This window comes from Cherax quadricarinatus, chromosome 67, assembly GCF_038502225.1.
Source record: "Cherax quadricarinatus isolate ZL_2023a chromosome 67, ASM3850222v1, whole genome shotgun sequence".
Taxonomy (NCBI): domain Eukaryota; kingdom Metazoa; phylum Arthropoda; class Malacostraca; order Decapoda; family Parastacidae; genus Cherax; species Cherax quadricarinatus.
In genome coordinates, this window is record NC_091358.1 from 23,287,695 (window position 1) to 23,307,623 (window position 19,929).

Consider the following 19,929-nt stretch of genomic DNA (forward strand, 5'->3'; position numbering starts at 1 on the left):
TTCCACCTGTTGTCTATGTTCCCCATCAGTAAAATGGGTACCTGGGTGTTAGTGGACTGGTGTGGGTCGCATCCTGGGACACTGACCTAAGGAGGCCTGGTCACAGACCGGGCCGCGGGGGCGTTGACCCCCGGAACTCTCTCCAGATAAACTCTCTCCAGATAAACTGTTGCCCATGTGTCTTACTTAAGACAAGGACCTGTCTTGTATGGGCCAGTAAGCTTTCTGCAGTGTTCCTCTATTCTTATGTTCTTATGTTCTACCAACATGTCGGTATTGTATACCATTTTGATATTCACTCTGTCAGACACTGCAACACAAAGGCATCTTGGTACAGAAGAGAAAACACCTTAGACAACTTTTTCATGTGAGAATCGTTTGATCTGAGAGGGACGTGACCTCTTCTACCAGTCTGCACCTCTCCTTCCGACAGTGTAAGTCTCAACACTCGCTTATTTCTTCAGATTGTTTCAGACTATGGAAGAAAACTCTACTCCAGGCTGAGGGACTGACAACTTCAAATCTACGACTTAAAGGGTGTGAAAGTTAAGACACATGTGCAACATCTGGATATCTTTATTGTAGACGTTTTGCCATCCAGTGGCTTTATCAATACAGATTCTAGGACATAATAGAAGACAGTAGAACTATATACAAAAGATGAGGTAATCAGTCCCTCAGCCTTGGAGTTAGTGTTCACAGCATCGTGGTGGAGGAGAATCTGGAGCAAAGGCAAGAAGACTGGTGGTTATATAGGCATCAGTGGATAAGGACGTGTAGGAGACGAGGGCATAGCCACCTTCTTCACGGCTGCTACAAGTAACCCATCCATTTGGGTAGGACCTACTTCCACTGGGGAATCCCGCCTACCAGTGACTATGCCCTCGTCTGCTACACGTCCTTATCCAGTGACGCCTATATAACTGCCAGTCTTCTTGCCTTTGCTCCAGATTCTCCTCCACCACGATGCTGTGAACACTAACTCCAAGGCTGAGGGACTGATTACCTCATCTTTTGTATATAGTTCTACTGTCTTCTATTATGTTCTAGAATCTGTATTGATAAAGCCACTGGATGGCAAAACGTCTACAATAAAGATATCCAGATGTTGCACATGTGTCTTAACTTTCACATTGTCGGTATTTTATACCTTTCTTGCACGACTTAAAGGGTGTTGGACTAATTACATCATGTTCACATCCCTACTGCTCCTGCCTATTTTGTGTACTCGACTGAAGAAGCCTACTGTGTAGGCGAAACGTTTCGGAATAAAGTTGCCTAACTGTTGCCCATGTGTCTTACCTACCAACCTGTCGGTATTATATACCATTTTGATATTCAGTAAGCCTGTTGGCCCTTGCTGGGCAGGTCCCTCAAAATCTATCACACTAACAGAATATTTTCCCAGCTCAATTTTCAATGCTACCCAAGCAATAAGCTTTGATAATTCTATTTACTCACGTGCAAGTCCCACTCAAATCCAACCCCTCTCACTCATGTATTTATCCAACCTAAATTTGAAACTACCCAAAGTTTTAGCCTAGATAGGACCTCGGGTAAAGGGATGGGGACTGTTGTGGCAGACTTGTGAAGAACATTGTGATGGGCAACTGAGACTGTTTCTTCATATTTACAGAGTTTTGTAGGGAATTATGCCTCTATCATTGTCCTCAACATAAATATGATTTGGTGGTTAGGAATTCGCGAATGTGTGAAGCCCACGAAAGTTGAAAACACGAATGTTGAGGGAGACCTGTATAATACAATAATAATAATAATAATAATAATAATAAGCGTGTATGCACCTGGAGAAGAGAGAAGTGTAGAGGAGAGAGAGAGATTTTGGGAAATGTTGAGTGAATGTGTGGGGAGTTTTGAATCAAGTGTGAGAGTAATGGTGGTTGGGGATTTCAATGCTAAAGTGGGTAAAAATGTTATGGAAGGAGTAGTAGGTAAATTTGGGGTGCCAGGGGTAAATGTAAATGGGGAGCCTTTAATTGAGCTATGTGTAGAAAGAAATTTGGTAATAAGTAATACATATTTTATGAAAAAGAGGATAAATAAATATACAAGGTATGATGTAGCACGTAATGAAAGTAGTTTATTAGATTATGTATTGGTGGATAAAAGGTTGATGGGTAGGCTCCAGGATGTACATGTTTATAGAGGGGCAACTGATATATCGGATCATTATTTAGTTCTAGCTACCATTAGAGTAAGAGGTAGATGGGAAAAGAGGAAGGTGGCAACAACAAGTAAGAGGGAGGTGAAAGTGTATAAACTAAGGGAGGAGGAAGTTCGGGTGAGATATAAGCGACTATTGGCAGAAAGGTGGGCTAGTGCAAAGATGAGTAGTGGGGGGGTTGTAGAGGGTTGGAATAGTTTTAAAAATGCAGTATTAGAATGTGGGGCAGAAGTTTGTGGTTATAGGAGGGTGGGGGCAGGAGGAAAGAGGAGTGATTGGTGGAATGATGAAGTAAAGGGTGTGATAAAAGAGAAAAAGGTAGCTTATGAGAGGTTTTTACAAAGCAGAAGTGTTATAAGAAGAGCAGAGTATATGGAGAGTAAAAGAAAGGTAAAGAGAGTGGTGAGAGAGTGCAAAAGGAGAGCAGATGATAGAGTGGGAGAGGCACTGTCAAGAAATTTTAATGAAAATAAGAAAAAATTTTGGAGTGAGTTAAACAAGTTAAGAAAGCCTAGGGAAAATATGGATTTGTCAGTTAAAAACAGAGTAGGGGAGTTAGTAGATGGGGAGATGGAGGTATTGGGTAGATGGCGAGAATATTTTGAGGAACTTTTAAATGTTAAGGAAGAAACAGAGGCAGTAATTTCATGCACTGGTCAGGGAGGTATACCATCTTTTAGGAGTGAAGAAGAGCAGAATGTAAGTGTGGGGGAGGTACGTGAGGCATTACTTAAAATGAAAGGGGGTAAAGCAGCTGGAACTGATGGGATCATGACAGAAATGTTAAAAGCAGGGGGGGATATAGTGTTGGAGTGGTTGGTACTTTTGTTTAATAAATGTATGAAAGAGGGGAAGGTACCTAGGGATTGGCAGAGAGCATGTATAGTCCCTTTATATAAAGGGAAAGGGGACAAAAGAGACTGTAAAAATTATAGAGGAATAAGCTTACTGAGTATACCAGGAAAAGTGTACGGTAGGGTTATAATTGAAAGAATTAGAGGTAAGACAGAATGTAGGATTGCGGATGAGCAAGGAGGTTTTAGAGTTGGTAGGGGATGTGTAGATCAGGTGTTTACATGGAAGCATATATGTGAACAGTATTTAGATAAAGATAGGGAAGTTTTTATTGCATTTATGGATTTAGAAAAGGCATATGATAGAGTGGATAGAGGAGCAATGTGGCAGATGTTGCAAGTATATGGAATAGGTGGTAAGTTATTAAATGCTGTAAAGAGTTTTTATGAGGATAGTGAGGCTCAGGTTAGGGTGTGTAGAAGAGAGGGAGACTACTTCCCGGTAAAAGTAGGTCTTAGACAGGGATGTGTAATGTCACCATGGTTGTTTAATATATTTATAGATGGGGTTGTTAAGGAAGTAAATGCTAGGGTGTTTGGGAGAGGGGTGGGATTAAATTATGGGGAATCAAATTCAAAATGGGAATTGACACAGTTACTTTTTGCTGATGATACTGTGCTTATGGGAGATTCTAAAGAAAAATTGCAAAGGTTAGTGGATGAGTTTGGGAATGTGTGTAAAGGTAGAAAGTTGAAAGTGAACATAGAAAAGAGTAAGGTGATGAGGGTGTCAAATGATTTAGATAAAGAAAAATTGGATATCAAATTGGGGAGGAGGAGTATGGAAGAAGTGAATGTTTTCAGATACTTGGGAGTTGACGTGTCGGCGGATGGATTTATGAAGGATGAGGTTAATCATAGAATTGATGAGGGAAAAAAGGTGAGTGGTGCGTTGAGGTATATGTGGAGTCAAAAAACGTTATCTATGGAGGCAAAGAAGGGAATGTATGAAAGTATAGTAGTACCAACACTCTTATATGGGTGTGAAGCTTGGGTGGTAAATGCAGCAGCGAGGAGACGGTTGGAGGCAGTGGAGATGTCCTGTTTAAGGGCAATGTGTGGTGTAAATATTATGCAGAAAATTCGGAGTGTGGAAATTAGGAGAAGGTGTGGAGTTAATAAAAGTATTAGTCAGAGGGCAGAAGAGGGGTTGTTGAGGTGGTTTGGTCATTTAGAGAGAATGGATCAAAGTAGAATGACATGGAAAGCATATAAATCTATAAGGGAAGGAAGGCGGGGTAGGGGTCGTCCTCGAAAGGGTTGGAGAGAGGGGGTAAAGGAGGTTTTGTGGGTAAGGGGCTTGGACTTCCAGCAAGCGTGCGTGAGCGTGTTAGATAGGAGTGAATGGAGACGAATGGTACTTGGGACCTGACGATCTGTTGGAGTGTGAGCAGGGTAATATTTAGTGAAGGGATTCAGGGAAACCGGTTATTTTCATATAGTCGGACTTGAGTCCTGGAAATGGGAAGTACAATGCCTGCACTTTAAAGGAGGGGTTTGGGATATTGGCAGTTTGGAGGGATATGTTGTGTATCTTTATATGTGTATGCTTCTAGACTGTTGTATTCTGAGCACCTCTGCAAAAACAGTGATAATGTGCGAGTGTGGTGAAAGTGTTGAATGATGATGAAAGTATTTTCTTTTTGGGGATTTTCTTTCTTTTTTGGGTCACCCTGCCTCGGTGGGAGACGGCCGACTTGTTGAAAAAAAAAAAAAAAAAAAATAATAATAATAATAATAATAATATAATTCTAGGTAGTAGGTTGGTAGACACCAACCACCCAGGGAGGTACTACCGTCCTGCCAAGTGAGTGTAAAACGAAAGCCTGTAATTGTTTTACATGATGGTAGGATTGCTGGTGTCCTTTTTTCTGTCTCATGAACATGCAAGATTTCAGGTATGTCTTGCTACTTCTACTTACACTTAGGTCACACTACACATACATGTACAAGCACATATATACACACCCCTCTGGGTTTTCTTCTATTTTCTTTCTAGTTCTTATTCTTGTTTATTTCCTCTTATCTCCATGGGGAAGTGGAACAGAATTCTTCCTCCGTAAGCCATGCGTGTTGTAAGAGGCGACTAAAATGCCGGGAGCAAGGGGCTAGTAACCTCTTCTCCTGTATATATTACTAAATGTAAAAGGAGAAACTTTCGTTTTTCCTTTTGGGCCACCCCGCCTCGGTGGGATGCGGCCGGTGTGTTGAAAGAAAGAAAGAATAATAATAATAATAATATAATTCTAGGTAGTAGGTTGGTAGACAGCAACCACCCAGGGAGGTACTACCGTCCTGCCAAGTGAGTGTAAAACGAAAGCCTGTAATTGTTTTACATGATGGTAGGATTGCTGGTGTCCATTTTTCTGTCTCATAAACATGCAAGATTTCAGGTACGTCTTGCTACTTCTACTTACACTTAGGTCACACTACACATACATGTACAAGCATATATATATATACACACATCCCTCTGGGTTTTCTTCTATTTTCTTTCTAGTTCTAGTTCTTGTTTATTTCCTCTTATCTCCTTGGGGAAGTGGAACAGAATTCTTCCTCTGTAAGCCATGTGTGTTGTAAGAGGCGACTAAAATGCTGGGAGCAAGGGGCTAGTAACCCCTTCTCCCGTATAAATTACTAAATTTAAAAAGAGAAACTTTCGTTTTTCTTTTTGGGCCACCCTGCCTTGGTGGGATTTGGCCGGTTTGTTGAAAAAAAAAATGTATAATAACAATTATAATAGACGGCTTCAAAATGCCGTCACTAGATGGCAGTGTTTACCACAACAAAGAGGGAGCGGTTGTGGCTGCTTCCACCTGTTACATAATGATATATTTTATTCATTCTAGCGTATATATCATGTTTCTATGTTATTTATATTGTTTTTTTATGTCATATTAGATGAACTGTGATATATAAATAAGCCATATAGATGATATTAGCGAAATTATTCATGAAGTATTTTGCCCGGTCTCCAGACAAACTCGTCCACCGCCGACACCGCCCATACCACCACGTGAATGACATATTTTATTCATTTTAGAGTAGTATATATCAGGTTTGTATGTTATTTATATTGTTTATTATGTCATATTAGATGAAGTGAGATTGATAAATAAGCCGTAGAGTTGATATTAGCGAAATTATTGAAGTACAAAATTCCACTGGAATGGATTAATTGCATTTCAATTAATTTAAATGAGGAAAATTGACTCTGCAAATGAGCAAATCTAGTTGCGAGCAAGGTCATGGAACGGATTAAACTCGCAAGTAGAGGTTCCACTGTATATTGTAAAAAACATAATAGAGGAAATCAGCTCTAATATACATCATTTAGGTATGAATACTGGTCAGAGAGCCTGTCGTAAGTCTGAGTTGTCGGTAAATGAGTATGTCACTAAGTGAGGAGAGGCTGTACCGTCCTTCTTGGGTACTAGAATCACTGGCGCATTCCAGGGTGAATTACTATGTGCAATGACATTGTCATCAAGCATCTGGTTGACAACTCTTCTGTGACAGCAACTTGTGAATGAGGCATTCTGTGTGCAGGTATGTAAGTAAGTCTGGTACCAGGTTCAAGTGGAATATGATGGGACAGTAGGTTCATTAAACCCATCTTCTCACCTGGTAAGGGAATGGCTCTACAACGTTCGTTCAACACGTACAACAAACTTACAACTTCTTCTAGGAAGTCTCTTGGAGCTAGATCTTTTTCTTCTACTGGTAGGACAGATCGACTCGCCTTGGGTAAAATAGTACCATCCCACTGGTCAGGTGATAACTTGTCCTCTACCCAATCAGGATACAGATAGTGAACAAGGTCAGTGATGGTGGTGCTCGCTCTGAGGCACTCTGACCAGAGGTATTAGCAAGGAAGAAATGGATCTTATTTTCTCTTGCAATATGCAAGGACCACTTGACAAACTAACTCTTGGCCTTACAAGAATCACTGTCAACTAGGACATTGTCACCATCTGGAACACGGGGGACAACAGCACTCTAGTGCTAGCACTAGCTGCTACAGAGGCATCTTTCTTCCGGCAACATATGACATCAACAAGAGATGGCATGACTTGTGTCAAGTAGTCACTTTCTCACCAAGTATCCCCTGAGGAGGAAATACTACCTGAACAGGTAACCATCACAGGGATAGTCTCAATACCCAAGGTTGTCTGAGGTTCCTCTGACACCTGGAGGTAGACTTTAGGTAGACAAACATTGATTTACTAATATTGACTTGAGAAAAACACCATTTTTATCTGTGTTTTAATTAGTTGTGCCTTAATTGCTTGTGTTAATTATTTGTGTCCATATAGGCAGGTGGGCCAGACGTCGACCCCAGAAGACACAAGTACCACAGTGGCCCCCCCCAGACCCCCCACTTCGGCCAACATCCCAGACCCGGAGCTGTTCCCTTACCTGGCACGCTGCTTGGGTTCCACCCCTGGGTCAGCCCTGGGGACGGCCCTGGGGTCCCCCGGGGTCCAGAGTGAGGACGTGGATGCAGCGGCAGCCATGTTGGCACTAAAGCACGGCCCTCGTATCGTTACCCCGGCCAGCGGTGAGTCTCACTTCTTTTATAAAGTTCCTCTATATATAGTCAGTTCTCTTATAAAGCACCTCTTTATACAGTCATATCTTTTATAAAGCTTCTCTATATATGTAGCTGGGCTGGTAGTGCACTTAGTTCACACACTGAGGTTCATGGTTCGATCCCTGGTAGGGGTGGAAACATTAGGACGTGTTTCCTTAACCCTCTGAGAGTCAGTTGCTTAGTACAACACCATGAACTTAGGTCACTCAGATAAGTTGTGAGCAGTGGTAAATTTGGGCCTAGATATGAGAGAATGGGTCTATATGGTAAGTGTGCACCACATAAAAAAATCCTGCAGCACGCAGTGCATTATGAGGAAAAACTGCGACCGTATTTTTGGTTTAAAACAGCGACTTTGTAGTGTATTTTCATATGGTTTTTATGGTTTTATTCTCAGTTTCTTAGTCTAATTGATAGAATGGAAGATATTTACAAAAACTGAGATGATTTTAATTGGTTTCAGGACTGAAAGTATTTTGAAATTGAGCTCAAACTAACAGAAATGTTTGATTTTTGCCGATATTCCAGAGTAGACAGAGTCGACTAACACCCATGTACCTACTTACTGCTAGGTGAATGGGACAGCAGGTGTAAGGAAACATGCCTGATGTTTCTACCCTTGCCGGGGATTGAACCATAGACAGTGTGTGTGAGGAGAGAGCGTTGCCTACCAGGCCATGGGCCACTAATCCAGAGGGGCCCCTGATGCCACTTTAGTCCAGTTAAAAATTTTGGGTCTACTCTATGAGAAGGTTATTTTTAAAAAAGAATAATAATATAGCGTAATTCAGTAACAAAAATGGTTAAAATAAAAATTACAAAGTTATTAACCCTTTCACTGTCAAGACCCCTGCTCACTAACTTGCTGTCAGTGTCAAAGAATTAAAAAAAAAAAATTTCTTGCGAAACGATAGAGAATCTTTTCCCGATGGTAATGACAACAAAAATTTGGAATTTGATGGAAAATTTAGGGAATTACACCCTCATAAAGTTAGCGGTCTCAGCGATGTATATGCATCAGCAATTTTGACCACTTTGAGCCCTATTTTCAGCCAATTCCATTGTTCCAGTCGACCAAACTCATAGCTGTTTTGCTAGAACTCCATTTGTTCTATTGATTGAGTACAAAAACCTGCCTATTTACCAATTTCAACTACCCAATAAAGTGGTCAGAAATTGGCAATTTGGCCAAATTCGCATAAATTTCAAAAGATGCCAGTTTCAAAATAGAGTAAAGAATAAACAAGGTAGACATTCCTGGCACTAAAATAACATTTTCTCTGTTCATTAGTCACATCTTCAGGCCTCTCTTATATTATTCTTGCTTTCCATTTTGAATTTTTATTCACACAAAAAATAGAAGATTTACTGTTTTGCAGATTATTGCATTATTGTAATAATTGTATAAATAATGTCAACCCATTTGTGACTGCGTAGCAGACTGGCCAGTTGGACACGTATTGGACGGTGATGTCCTTTGTTTACTCTTGAACATTGGCAAAAATCAAACATTTGCACTACTTTGAGCTCAATTTCAAGGTATTTTTCATTATGAAACCACTCAAAAACATCTCTATTTCAGTAATATACCTTCCATTCTGTCAAATGAGACCAACCATAAATGCCATATAAAAATACATCTCAAAGTCTGCATTTTAAACCAAAAACACGGTGGGAGTTTTTTCTAATTATGCATTACGTGCTGCAGGATTTCTTTTATATTGCACACACTGACTACGCAGACCCATTCTCTCATATGTAGGTCTACCAGCTTTCTCCTGCTAGATCTGAAGCCGCTAGAATCTTGGGATATTAATACGGCACCAACACTGGCTTATAAGCTGTACTAATATGAGACTGACAGTGAATGGGTTAAAGTATGATGAGTGAATAATTCTGGGATTACAAATACATCTACTATTGGATATCAGTGAAACTGATTCTGTGGGTATTAAATGACCACAAATTGTAAATGTCCCATAACTGGGTTGGTGGCACACTCAGCTCACACACACTAAGGTCCATGGTTCGATTCTGCTGTCCTTGATGGCATAGCAGTAAGTAGGTATCTGGGTGTTAGTTATCTTACACCTACTGCTGTCCCTGTTCACCTAGCAATAAGTAGGTACCTGGGTATTAGCCACCTTACACCTGCTGTCACTCTTCACCTAGCAGCAAAGCAGGTACAGTAGGGCCCCACTTTATGGCATTTCACCTTATGGCATTCTGCTAATATGGCAATTTCAAATTATGACCAAAACTTGGGATACGGCGAGTGGTCTTTCTAATACGACGCGCCCCACTTGGTTTGTTTACATTCTCCATGAGCACCTCTCTCTATTATGTCTGGGAATTTTCCAAAATTTCAAGTGTTTTAAAGTTATTGCCCATTTTATATATACTCTGATAATTATACTTATGTGTACCAGTACCTAAATATACTTACTCACTATGCTGGCGTGCAGGTACACATTAAAATCACTTAGAGTCTTTCTACTCTTGATGCTATATAATCTCTTGGGTGCATTAAATGTCATATATTACATTAATATAGACATTTCCTTTAATCCATCTATGGTATTTTTTCAAAATTATATAATAAACATGCCACGTAACATATGAACATGATATATACACCCACAGTATAAAAATATGAGATTTGCTTACGAAGCGGTTTGTAAGTGTCGGAAGAATTACGTTTTCTCTAGTCAAACACCAGTTACTTAACTGTAGAAAAATATTCCTTTCAAATGCCTACACTCTATCTATAGCTATTCACAGTTCTTGTGGGTTTAACGCTTCTTTTTATTATGATTATAATAATAACTTGTAATAATAATAATAATTATAATAACTTGTCAGAGCATCATTCCTTCTAAAAATGATGTTACATGAGAATGGAAGTGTTGGTCTTACTTATTTATTCTACTGTACCACTGGGGAGACAATGTGTACACAATGTGAAGTGTTTGTATGAACCGTGTATCAACCATAACCAGACAGTTTGTTTACATAGCAGTCTGCAGCTCTGTCATCTTACTCTTTCTCTCTCTCGTTTGTTCATTTTTCTCTCTCTTACTCGCCTCTCACCCTACATTAAGACTACAAATATTTTAAGGAAAGTAATGAGTGTACTGTTTATGCATTTTATCGCTCTGGGACACTTTAAATGTCGTAGTGAGTGGGGTGGCCAGGCAGGTTACCATACCTCCCACACGACTTTCCACAAATAAATAGTTTCACCTCTCGCCCTACATTAAGACCATTAAGACTACAAATATTTTAAGGTAATTGGTGTACTGTATATGCATTTTATCACTCTAGGACACTTTAAACATCGTAGTATATTATGTGTGGGTGGGGGTGGCCAGGAGGGCTCCCACACCTGACTTCTTACAATAAATACTGCTTACCTTTTGCCCTACATTAAGACTACAAATATTTTGAGGTAAATAATGAGTGTACTGTGTGTGTATTTTACTTTTTATTATTTTTTAATGCCTAGTTCCATTGCTAACTTAATATATGTTAGTGTAGACTTGTTATCTGGCATTTGTATGCATTTATAAGTGGGGAAAAAAATGGCGTTGTGCTTTCCGGCCATGTCTGCTTTGCAGCGGTAGTCTGGAACCTAACCTCCCGTATAAGTGGGCCCTACTGTACCTGGGTGTTAATGGACTGGTGTGGGTCACATCCTGGGGACAAAATTAATCTAAGTTGTGGGAAATGCTCTGCATAACAAGGTGCTTTCTATATAGTAGTATGTCATTGATGTCAGCTATGGTTCGTATACCTTGTACACACAGAAATAAAAATTATTATTATTATTATTATTATGATTATTATTACTATTATTATTATTATTATTATTATTATTGTGTTTGGGAAAATTTAACACAAATTCTTGGTTCATTTCAGAGTCTTACTTACAACTGAGGGACGGCAAGGACACATCTGTCTTGTATGAGGAGAACAGGAAACGCAGGAGGAAGAGGAAACATAGTGAGGTTTGTATGTCTTGATTTGTAGGTGTGGATTAGTCATGATGTCACTAGTGATGGTGGAAGAAAAGGTAATCAGTCCCTCTAGACCTAGAAGAGAGTTTCTTGTTCAGAGCACAAGTTCTTCTCTACAGGTGTTATACACCTCTGCAGGTGTAGTACACATCTGCAGGCATTTGACAGGTGTCTAAGTCATTGGTTACAGGTGTTTGAGCAGGTGTGCTCAAGACTGAAGCATCTGCTATGAGACAAGAGAGGAATTTTTAACCACGTTATAAGAGTAATTTATGTTTACATTAAAAGAATGGAGAGAAATGGAGTGAAACAGAATGACTTCAAGAGTGTATCAATCTGTAGCGGAAGGAAGGCGGGGTAGGGGTCGGCCTAGGAAAGGTTGGAGGGAGGGGGTAAAGGAGGTTTTGTGTGCAAGGGGCTTGGACTTCCAGCGGACATGCGTGAGCGTGTTTGATAGGAGTGAATGGAGACAAATGGTTTTTAATACTTGACGTGCTGTTGGAGTGTGAGCAAAGTAACATTTATGAAGGGATTCAGGGAAACCGGCAGGCCGGACTTGAGTCCTGGAGATGGGAAGTACAGTGCCTGTACTCTGAAGGAGGGGTGTTTATGTTGCAGTTTAAAAACTGTAGTGTAAAACACCCTTCTGGCAGATTACCACTAAGGCAGGGTGGCCTGAAAAAGAAAAGCTTTCACCATCATTCACTCCATCACTGTCTTGCCAGAAGGGTGTTTTACACTACAGTTTTTAAACTGCAACATTAACACCCCCCCTTCAGAGTGCAGGCACTGTATTTCCCATCTCCAGGACTCAAGTCCGGTCTGCCGGTTTCTCTGAATCCCTACATAAATGTTACTTTGCTCACACTCCAACAGCACGTCAAGTATTAAAAACCATTTGTCTCCATTCACTCCTATAAAACACGCTCACGCATGCCTGCTGGAAGTCCAAGGCCCTCACAGACAAAACCTCCTTTACCCCCTCCCTCCAACCTTTCATAGGCTGACCCCTACCCCACCTTCCTTCCGCTACAGACTGATACGCTCTTGAAGTCATTCTGTTTCGCTCCATTCTCTCTACATGTCCGAACCACCTCAACAACCCTTCCTCAGCCCACTGGACAACAGTTTTGGCAGTCCCGCACCTCCTCCTAACTTCCAAGCTACGAATTCTCTGCATTATATTCACACCACACATTGCCCTCAGACGTGACATCTCCACTGCCTCCAGCCTACTCCTCACTGCAACATTCATGACACCTATATAAGAGCGTTGGTAAAACTATACTCTCATACATTCCCCTCTTTGCCTCCAAGGGGAAAGTTCTTTGTCTCAACAGACTCCTAAGTGCACTGCTCACCCTTTTCCCCTCATCAATTCTATGATTCACCTCATCTTTCATAGATCCATCCGTTGACACGTCCACTCCCAAATATCTGAATACATTCACCTCCTCCATACTCTCTCCCTCCAATCTGATATCCAATCTTTCATCACCTAATCTTTTTGTTATCCTCATAGCCTTACTCTTTCCTGTATTCACTTTTAATTTTCTTCTTTTACATACCCTACCAAACTCATCCACCAACCTCTGCAACTTCTCTTCAGAATCTCCCAAGAGCACAGTGTCATTCGCAAAGAGCAACTGTGACAACTCCCACTTTATGTGTGATTCTTTATCATTTAACTCCATGCCTCTTGCCAAGACCCTCGCATTTACTTCTCTTACAACCCCATCTATAAGTATATTAAACAAACACGGTGACATCACACATCCTTGTCTAAGGCCTACTTTTACTGGGAAATAATCTCCCTCTTTCCTACATACTCTAACTTGAGCCTCACTGTCCTCGTAAAAACTCTTCACTGCTTTCAGTAACCTACCTCCTATACCATACACCTGCAACATCTGCCACATTGCCCCCCTATCCACCCTGTCATACACGTTTTCCAAATCTATAAATGCCACAAAAACCTCTTTAGCCTCGTCTAAATACTGTTCACTTATATGTTTCACTGTAAACACCTGGTCCACACACCCCTACCTTTCCTAAAGCCTCCTTGTTCATCTGCTATCCTATTCTCCGTTTTACTTTTAATTCTTTCAATAATAATTCTACCATACACTTTACCAGGTATACTCAACAGACTTCTCCCCCTATAATTTTTGCACTCTCTTTTGTCCCCTTTGCCTTTATACAAAGGAACTATGCATGCTCTCTGCCAATCCCTAGGTACCTTACCCTCTTCCATACATTTATTAAATAATTGCACCAACCACTCCAAAACTGTATCCCCACCTGCTTTTAACATTTCTATCTTTATCCCATCAATCCCGGCTGCCTTACCCCCTTTCAGTTTACCTACTGCCTCACGAACTTCCCCCACACTCACAACTGGCTCTTCCTCACTCCTACAAGATGTTATTCCTCCTTGCCCTATACACGAAATCACAGCTTCCCTAACTTCATCAACATTTAACAATTCCTCAGAATATTCCCTCCATCTTCCCAATACCTCTAACTCTCCATTTAATAACTCCCCTCTCCTATTTTTAACTGACAAATCCATTTGCTCTCTAGGCTTCCTTAACTTGTTAATCTCACTCCAAAACTTTATCTTATTTTCAACAAAATTTGTTGATAACATCTCACCCACTCTCTCATTTGCTCTCTTTTTACGTTTCTTCACCACTCTCTTAACCTCTTTCTTTTTCTCCATATACTCTTCCCTCTTTGCATCACTTCTACTTTGTAAAAACTTCTCATATGCTAACTTTTTCTCCCTTACTACTCTCTTTGCATCATCATTCCACCAATCGCTCCTCTTCCCTCCTGCACCCACTTTCCTGTAACCACAAACTTCTGCTGAACACTCTAACACTACATTTTTAAATCGACACGTCAACTCCCAAGTATCTGAAAACATTCACTTCTTCCATACTCCTCCTCCCCAGTTTGATATCCAGTTTTTCTTTATCTAAATCATTTGATACCCTCATCACCTTACTCTTTTCTATGTTCACTTTCAACTTTCTACCTTTACACACATTCCCAAACTCATCCACTAACCTTTGCAATTTTTCTTTAGAATCTCCCATAAGCACAGTATCATCAGCAAAAAGTAACTTGTGTTAATTCCCATTTTCAATTTGATTCCCCATAATTTAATCCCACCCCTCTCCCAAACACCCTAGCATTTACTTCTTTTACAACCCCATCTATAAATATATTAAACAACCATGGTGACATTACACATCCCTGTCTAAGACCTACTTTTACCGGGAAATAGTCTCCCTCTCTTCTACACACCCTAACCTGAGCCTCACTTTCCTCATAAAAACTCTTTACAGCATTTAGTAACTTATCACCTATTCCATATACTTGCAACATCTGCCACATTGCTCCCCTATCCACTCTATCATATGCCTTTTCTAAATCCATAAGTGCAATAAAAACTTCCCTACCTTTATCTAAATATTGTTCGCATATATGCTTCAATGTAAACACTTGATCTACACATCCCCTACCCACTCTGAAACCTCCTTGCTCATCCGCAATCCTACATTCTGTCTTGCCTCTAATTCTTTCAATTATATCCCTACTGTACACTTTTCCTGGTATACTCAATAAACTTATTCCTCTATAATTTTTACAATCTCTTTTGTCCCCTTTCCCTTTATATAAAGGGACTATACATGCTCTCTGCCAATCCCTAGGTACCTTCCCCTCTTTTATACATTTATTAAACAAAAGTACCAACCACTCCAACACTATATCCCCCCCTGCTTTTAACATTTCTGTCATGATCCCATCAGTTCCAGCTGCTTTACCCCCTTCCATTCTTCGTAATGCCTCGCGTACCTCCCCCACACTTACATTCTGCTATTCTTCACTCCTAAAAGATGGTATACCTCCCTGACCAGTGCATGAAATTACCGTCTCCCTTTCTTCCTCAACATTTAAAAGTTCCTCAAAATATTCTCGCCATCTACCTAATACAGTGGACCCCTGGTTAACGTTATTTTTTCATTCCAGAAGTATGTTCAGGTGCCAGTACTTACCGAATTTGTTCTCATAAGGAATATTGTGAAGTAGATTAGTCCATTTCAGACCCCCAATCATACACGTACAAACGCACTTACATAAATACACTTACATAATTGGTCGCATTGGGAGGTGATCGTTAACCGGGGGCCCACTGTACCTCCCTCTCCCCATCTACTAACTCCCCTACTCTGTTTTTAACTGACAAATCCATAATTTCCCTAGGCTTTCTTAACTTGTTTAACTCCAAAATTTTTTCTTATTTTCATTAAAATTTCTTGACAGTGCCTCGCCCACTCTATCATCTGCTCTCCTTTTGCACTCTCTCACCACTCTCTTCACCTTTCTTTTACTCTCCATATACTCTGCTCTTCTTATAACACTTCTGCTTTGTAAAAACCTCTCATAAGCTAACTTTTTCTCTTTTATCACACCCTTTACTTCATCATTCCACCAATCACTCCTCACTTTTCTGCATGTAAATATATATTTATGCTAGGGAAGTGACCCCTGAAGTGACCTAGAGTCCTTATGGAGGGGGATTCCCCTTCCAAACAATAACCTCTCTTCCCTCTCTCCTCCTCCCTGTCTCCCATTCATCAACAACAGCCTTCAATAATGTTGAATGTTCATTCTTTTGTGAATGTAAATCTATCTTTTAGGTAAAAAAAAAAAATTGTTGATACTTCTGGGTTTCTGGAACGAATTAATTGGATTTACATTATTTCTTATGGGGAAAATTTATTCGAAAATCGTCTATTTCAATAATAGTCCCACTTCCAGGAACGGATTAAGTACGATAATTGAGGGACCACTGTAGTTTGTTAGATTATGTATTGGTGGATAAGAGGTTGATGGGTAGGCTCCAGGATGTACACATTTATAGAGGGTCAACTGATATATCGTATCATTACACCTACCATCCGACTTACAACCTGCTTGACTTACGACCACTCGACTTATGGCCGTGTTTTTTATGCCAAATTTCTGGGAAAAAAACGACTATTTTTGTTGTACACAGTGTTTATCCTAAACCTTACAGTATAAAATACAGCACTAACAACATAAAAAGTAAAGTAAAACATGAAATACCAAAATAAAACAATAAAATAAAGTCATTACAAAAATGTTTTGTTGATATTCAGTAGTAAAGTTCGACTTACGACCATTTCGTCTTACGACCGGTTTCTCGGAACCGAACCCAGTCGTAAGTCGGATGGTAGGTGTATTTAGTTGTAGCTACAGTTAGAGTAAGAGGTAGATGGGAAAAGAGGAAAATGGCAACAACAAGCAAGAGGGAGGTGAAACTGTATAAAATAAGGGAGGATGAAGTTCGGGTGAGATATAAGCGACTATTGGCAGAAAGGTGGGCTGGTGCAAAGATGAGTAGTGGGGGGGTTGAAGAGGGTTGGAATAGTTTTAAAAATGCAGTATTAGAATGTGGGGCAGAAGTTTGTGGTTATAGGAGGGTGGGGGCAGGAGGAAAGAGGAGTGATTGGTGGATTGATGAAGTAAAGGGTGTGATAAAAGAGAAAAAGTTAACTTATGAGAGGTTTTTACAAAGCAGAAGTGTTATAAGAAGAGTAGAGTATATGGAGAGTAAAATAAAGGTAAAGAGAGTGGTGAGAGAGTGCAAAAGGAGAGCAGATGATAGAGTGGGAGAGGCACTGTCAAGAAATTTTAATGAAAATAAGAAAAAAATTTGGAACGAGTTAAACAAGTTAAGAAAGCCTAGAGAATGAATGGATTTGTCAGTTAACCCTTTGAGGGTTTCGGCCGTACTAGTACGGCTTACGACCCAGGGTTTTTGACGTACTAGTACGCCTAAATTCTAGCGCCCTCAAATCTAGTGGGAGAAAGCTGGTAGGCCTGCATATGAAAGAATGGGCCTGCATGGTCAGTGTGCACAGTATAAAAAAAATCCTGCAGCACACAATGCATAATGAGAAAAAAAAAACTTTGACCGTGTTTTTGGAATAAAACCGACTTTGCACTGTATTTTTGTATGGTATTTATTGTTGTATTCTAGTTTTTTTGGTCTCATTTTTATAGAATGGAAGACATATTACAGAAATTGAGATGATTTTGACTGGTTTTACAATGAAAACTACCTTGAAATTGAGCGCAAAGTAGCAGAAATGTTCTATTTTTACCAAAGTTCAAAAGTAAACAAATCATGCCAAGCGCCCAATACACGTCAACTGGTGAGTCTAATATTCTTTACAAGTGCACTGATATTATTTATACCATTTCTACACTAATGCAGCAGTCTGCATAACAGTAAATCTTCTATTTTTTGTAGTAATAAAAATTGAAAGTGGAAAGCCAAAGAAATATAAGAGGGGCCTGGGGATATGACTAACAAACAGAGGAAATGTTATTTTAGTGCCAGGAATGTCTTTCTTGTTTATTCTGGACCTTATTTGGAAATTGTTATCTTTTGAAATTTGTGTGAAATTGGCAAAATTGCTAAATTCTGACCACTGTATTGGATAGTTGAAATCAGTAAATGGATGGTTTCTTTACTCATTCAATAGAAAAAATGGAGTTCTAGAGAAATAGTTATGATTTTTGTCGACTAGTACACTGGAATTGGTCGAAAATAGGGCTCAAAGTGGGCAAAATTGCCAATGTGTAAACATCGTCGAGACCGCTAACTTCGTGAGAGCATAATTCCATAAGTTTTCCATCAAATTTCATACTTTTGGTGTCATTATGATCGGGAAAAGATTCTCTATCTTTTCATAAGAAAAAATAATTTTATTTTTTAATTTGGCCGACCCTGAGAACATGTCTCGGAGAGGGCCTGTCGACCCTCAAAGGGTTAAAAACTGAGTAGGGGAGTTAGTAGATGGGGAGACGGAGGTTTTGGGTAGATGGCGAGAATATTTTGAGGAACTTTTAAGTGTTGACGAAGAAAAGGAAGCGGTAATTTCATGCACTGGCCAGGGAGGTATACCATCTTTAAGGAGTGAAGAGGAACAAAATGCGAGTGTGAGGGAGGTGCGTGAGGCATTATGTAGAATGAAAGGGGGTAAAGCAGCTGGAACTGACAGGATCATGACAGAAATGTTAAAAGCAGGGGGGATATAGTGTTGGAGTGGTTGGTATTTTTGTTTAATAAATGTATGAAAATGGGGAGGGTACCTAGGGATTGGAGGAAAGCATGTATAGTCCTTTTATATAAAAGGAAGGGAGACAAAAGAGATTGTAAAAATTATAGAGGAATAAGTTTACAGAGTATACCAGGAAAAGTGTATGGTAGGGTTATAATTGAAAGAATTAGAGGTAAGACAGAATGTAGGATTGCGGATGAGCAAGGAGGTTTCAGAGTGGGTAGGGGATGTGTAGATCAAGTGTTTACATTGAGTGGATAGGGGAGGAATGTGGCAGATGTTGCAAGTATATGGAATAGGTGGTAAGTTACTAAATGCTGTTTTAGAGTTTTTATGAGGGTAGTGAGGCTCAGGTTAGGGTGTGTAGAAGAGAGGGAGACTACTTCCCGGTAAAAGTAGGTCTTAGACAGGGATGTGTAATGTCACCATGGTTGTTTAATATATTTATAGATGGGGTTGTAAAAGAAGTAAATGCTAGGGTGTTCGGGAGAGGGGTGGGATTAAATTATGGGGAATCAAATACAAAATGGGAATTGACACAGTTGCTTTTTGCTGATGATACTGTGCTTATGGGAGATTCTAAAGAAAAATTGCAAAAGTTTGTGGGTGAGTTTGGGAGTGTGTGTAAAGGCAGGAAGTTGAAAGTGAACATAGAAAAGAGTAAGGTGATGAGGGTATCAAATGATTTAGATAAAGAAAAATTGGATATCAAGTTGGGGAGGAGGAGTATGGAAGAAGTTAATGTTTTCAGATACACCTACCATCCGACTTACGACCTGCTCGACATACGTCCACTCAACTTACGACTGTGCATCTAGCAGCTGGGCTGGGCTGGCTGATGCACACCACTGTAGAGTATTTGACAATACTGGCGGCGGCAATGCGTCATGCAGGCAGCATCAGTTTGAGTAACCCTGCTTTATCAGCAGCATCATACTGTATTAACTGTACTAACTGGACAGTAAATTTCAGCATGGCCCCTAAGATGAAGTCTGAATCTTGTACTGGAGATTGTGGCAAGAAAGGCTCTTACTCTCGAACTCTGTATTTGTTTTCACTGTTGCACATAAACCTGTCTGTATCTGTCTGCCTGTATGTCTGTCTCTGTCTGTATCTG

At 40.0% G+C, this 19,929-nt stretch overlaps 1 protein-coding gene across 7 annotated transcripts in view; it reads left to right on the plus strand.

Moving 5' to 3' along the window:
• Positions 1–19,929, plus strand: part of LOC128699684 (forkhead box protein N2) — a 369,048-nt gene that overhangs the window by 280,284 nt on the left and 68,835 nt on the right. For 6 of the 7 annotated variants that reach the window (XM_070099452.1, XM_070099455.1, XM_070099453.1 and 3 more), the window contains 2 exons: positions 7,356–7,600; positions 11,552–11,640. In XM_070099452.1, coding sequence (XP_069955553.1) covers positions 7,356–7,600; positions 11,552–11,640 — 334 coding nt within the window. The remainder of the gene's footprint in view (positions 1–7,355; positions 7,601–11,551; positions 11,641–19,929) is intronic. The other variant, XM_070099451.1, reaches the window with a different exon arrangement.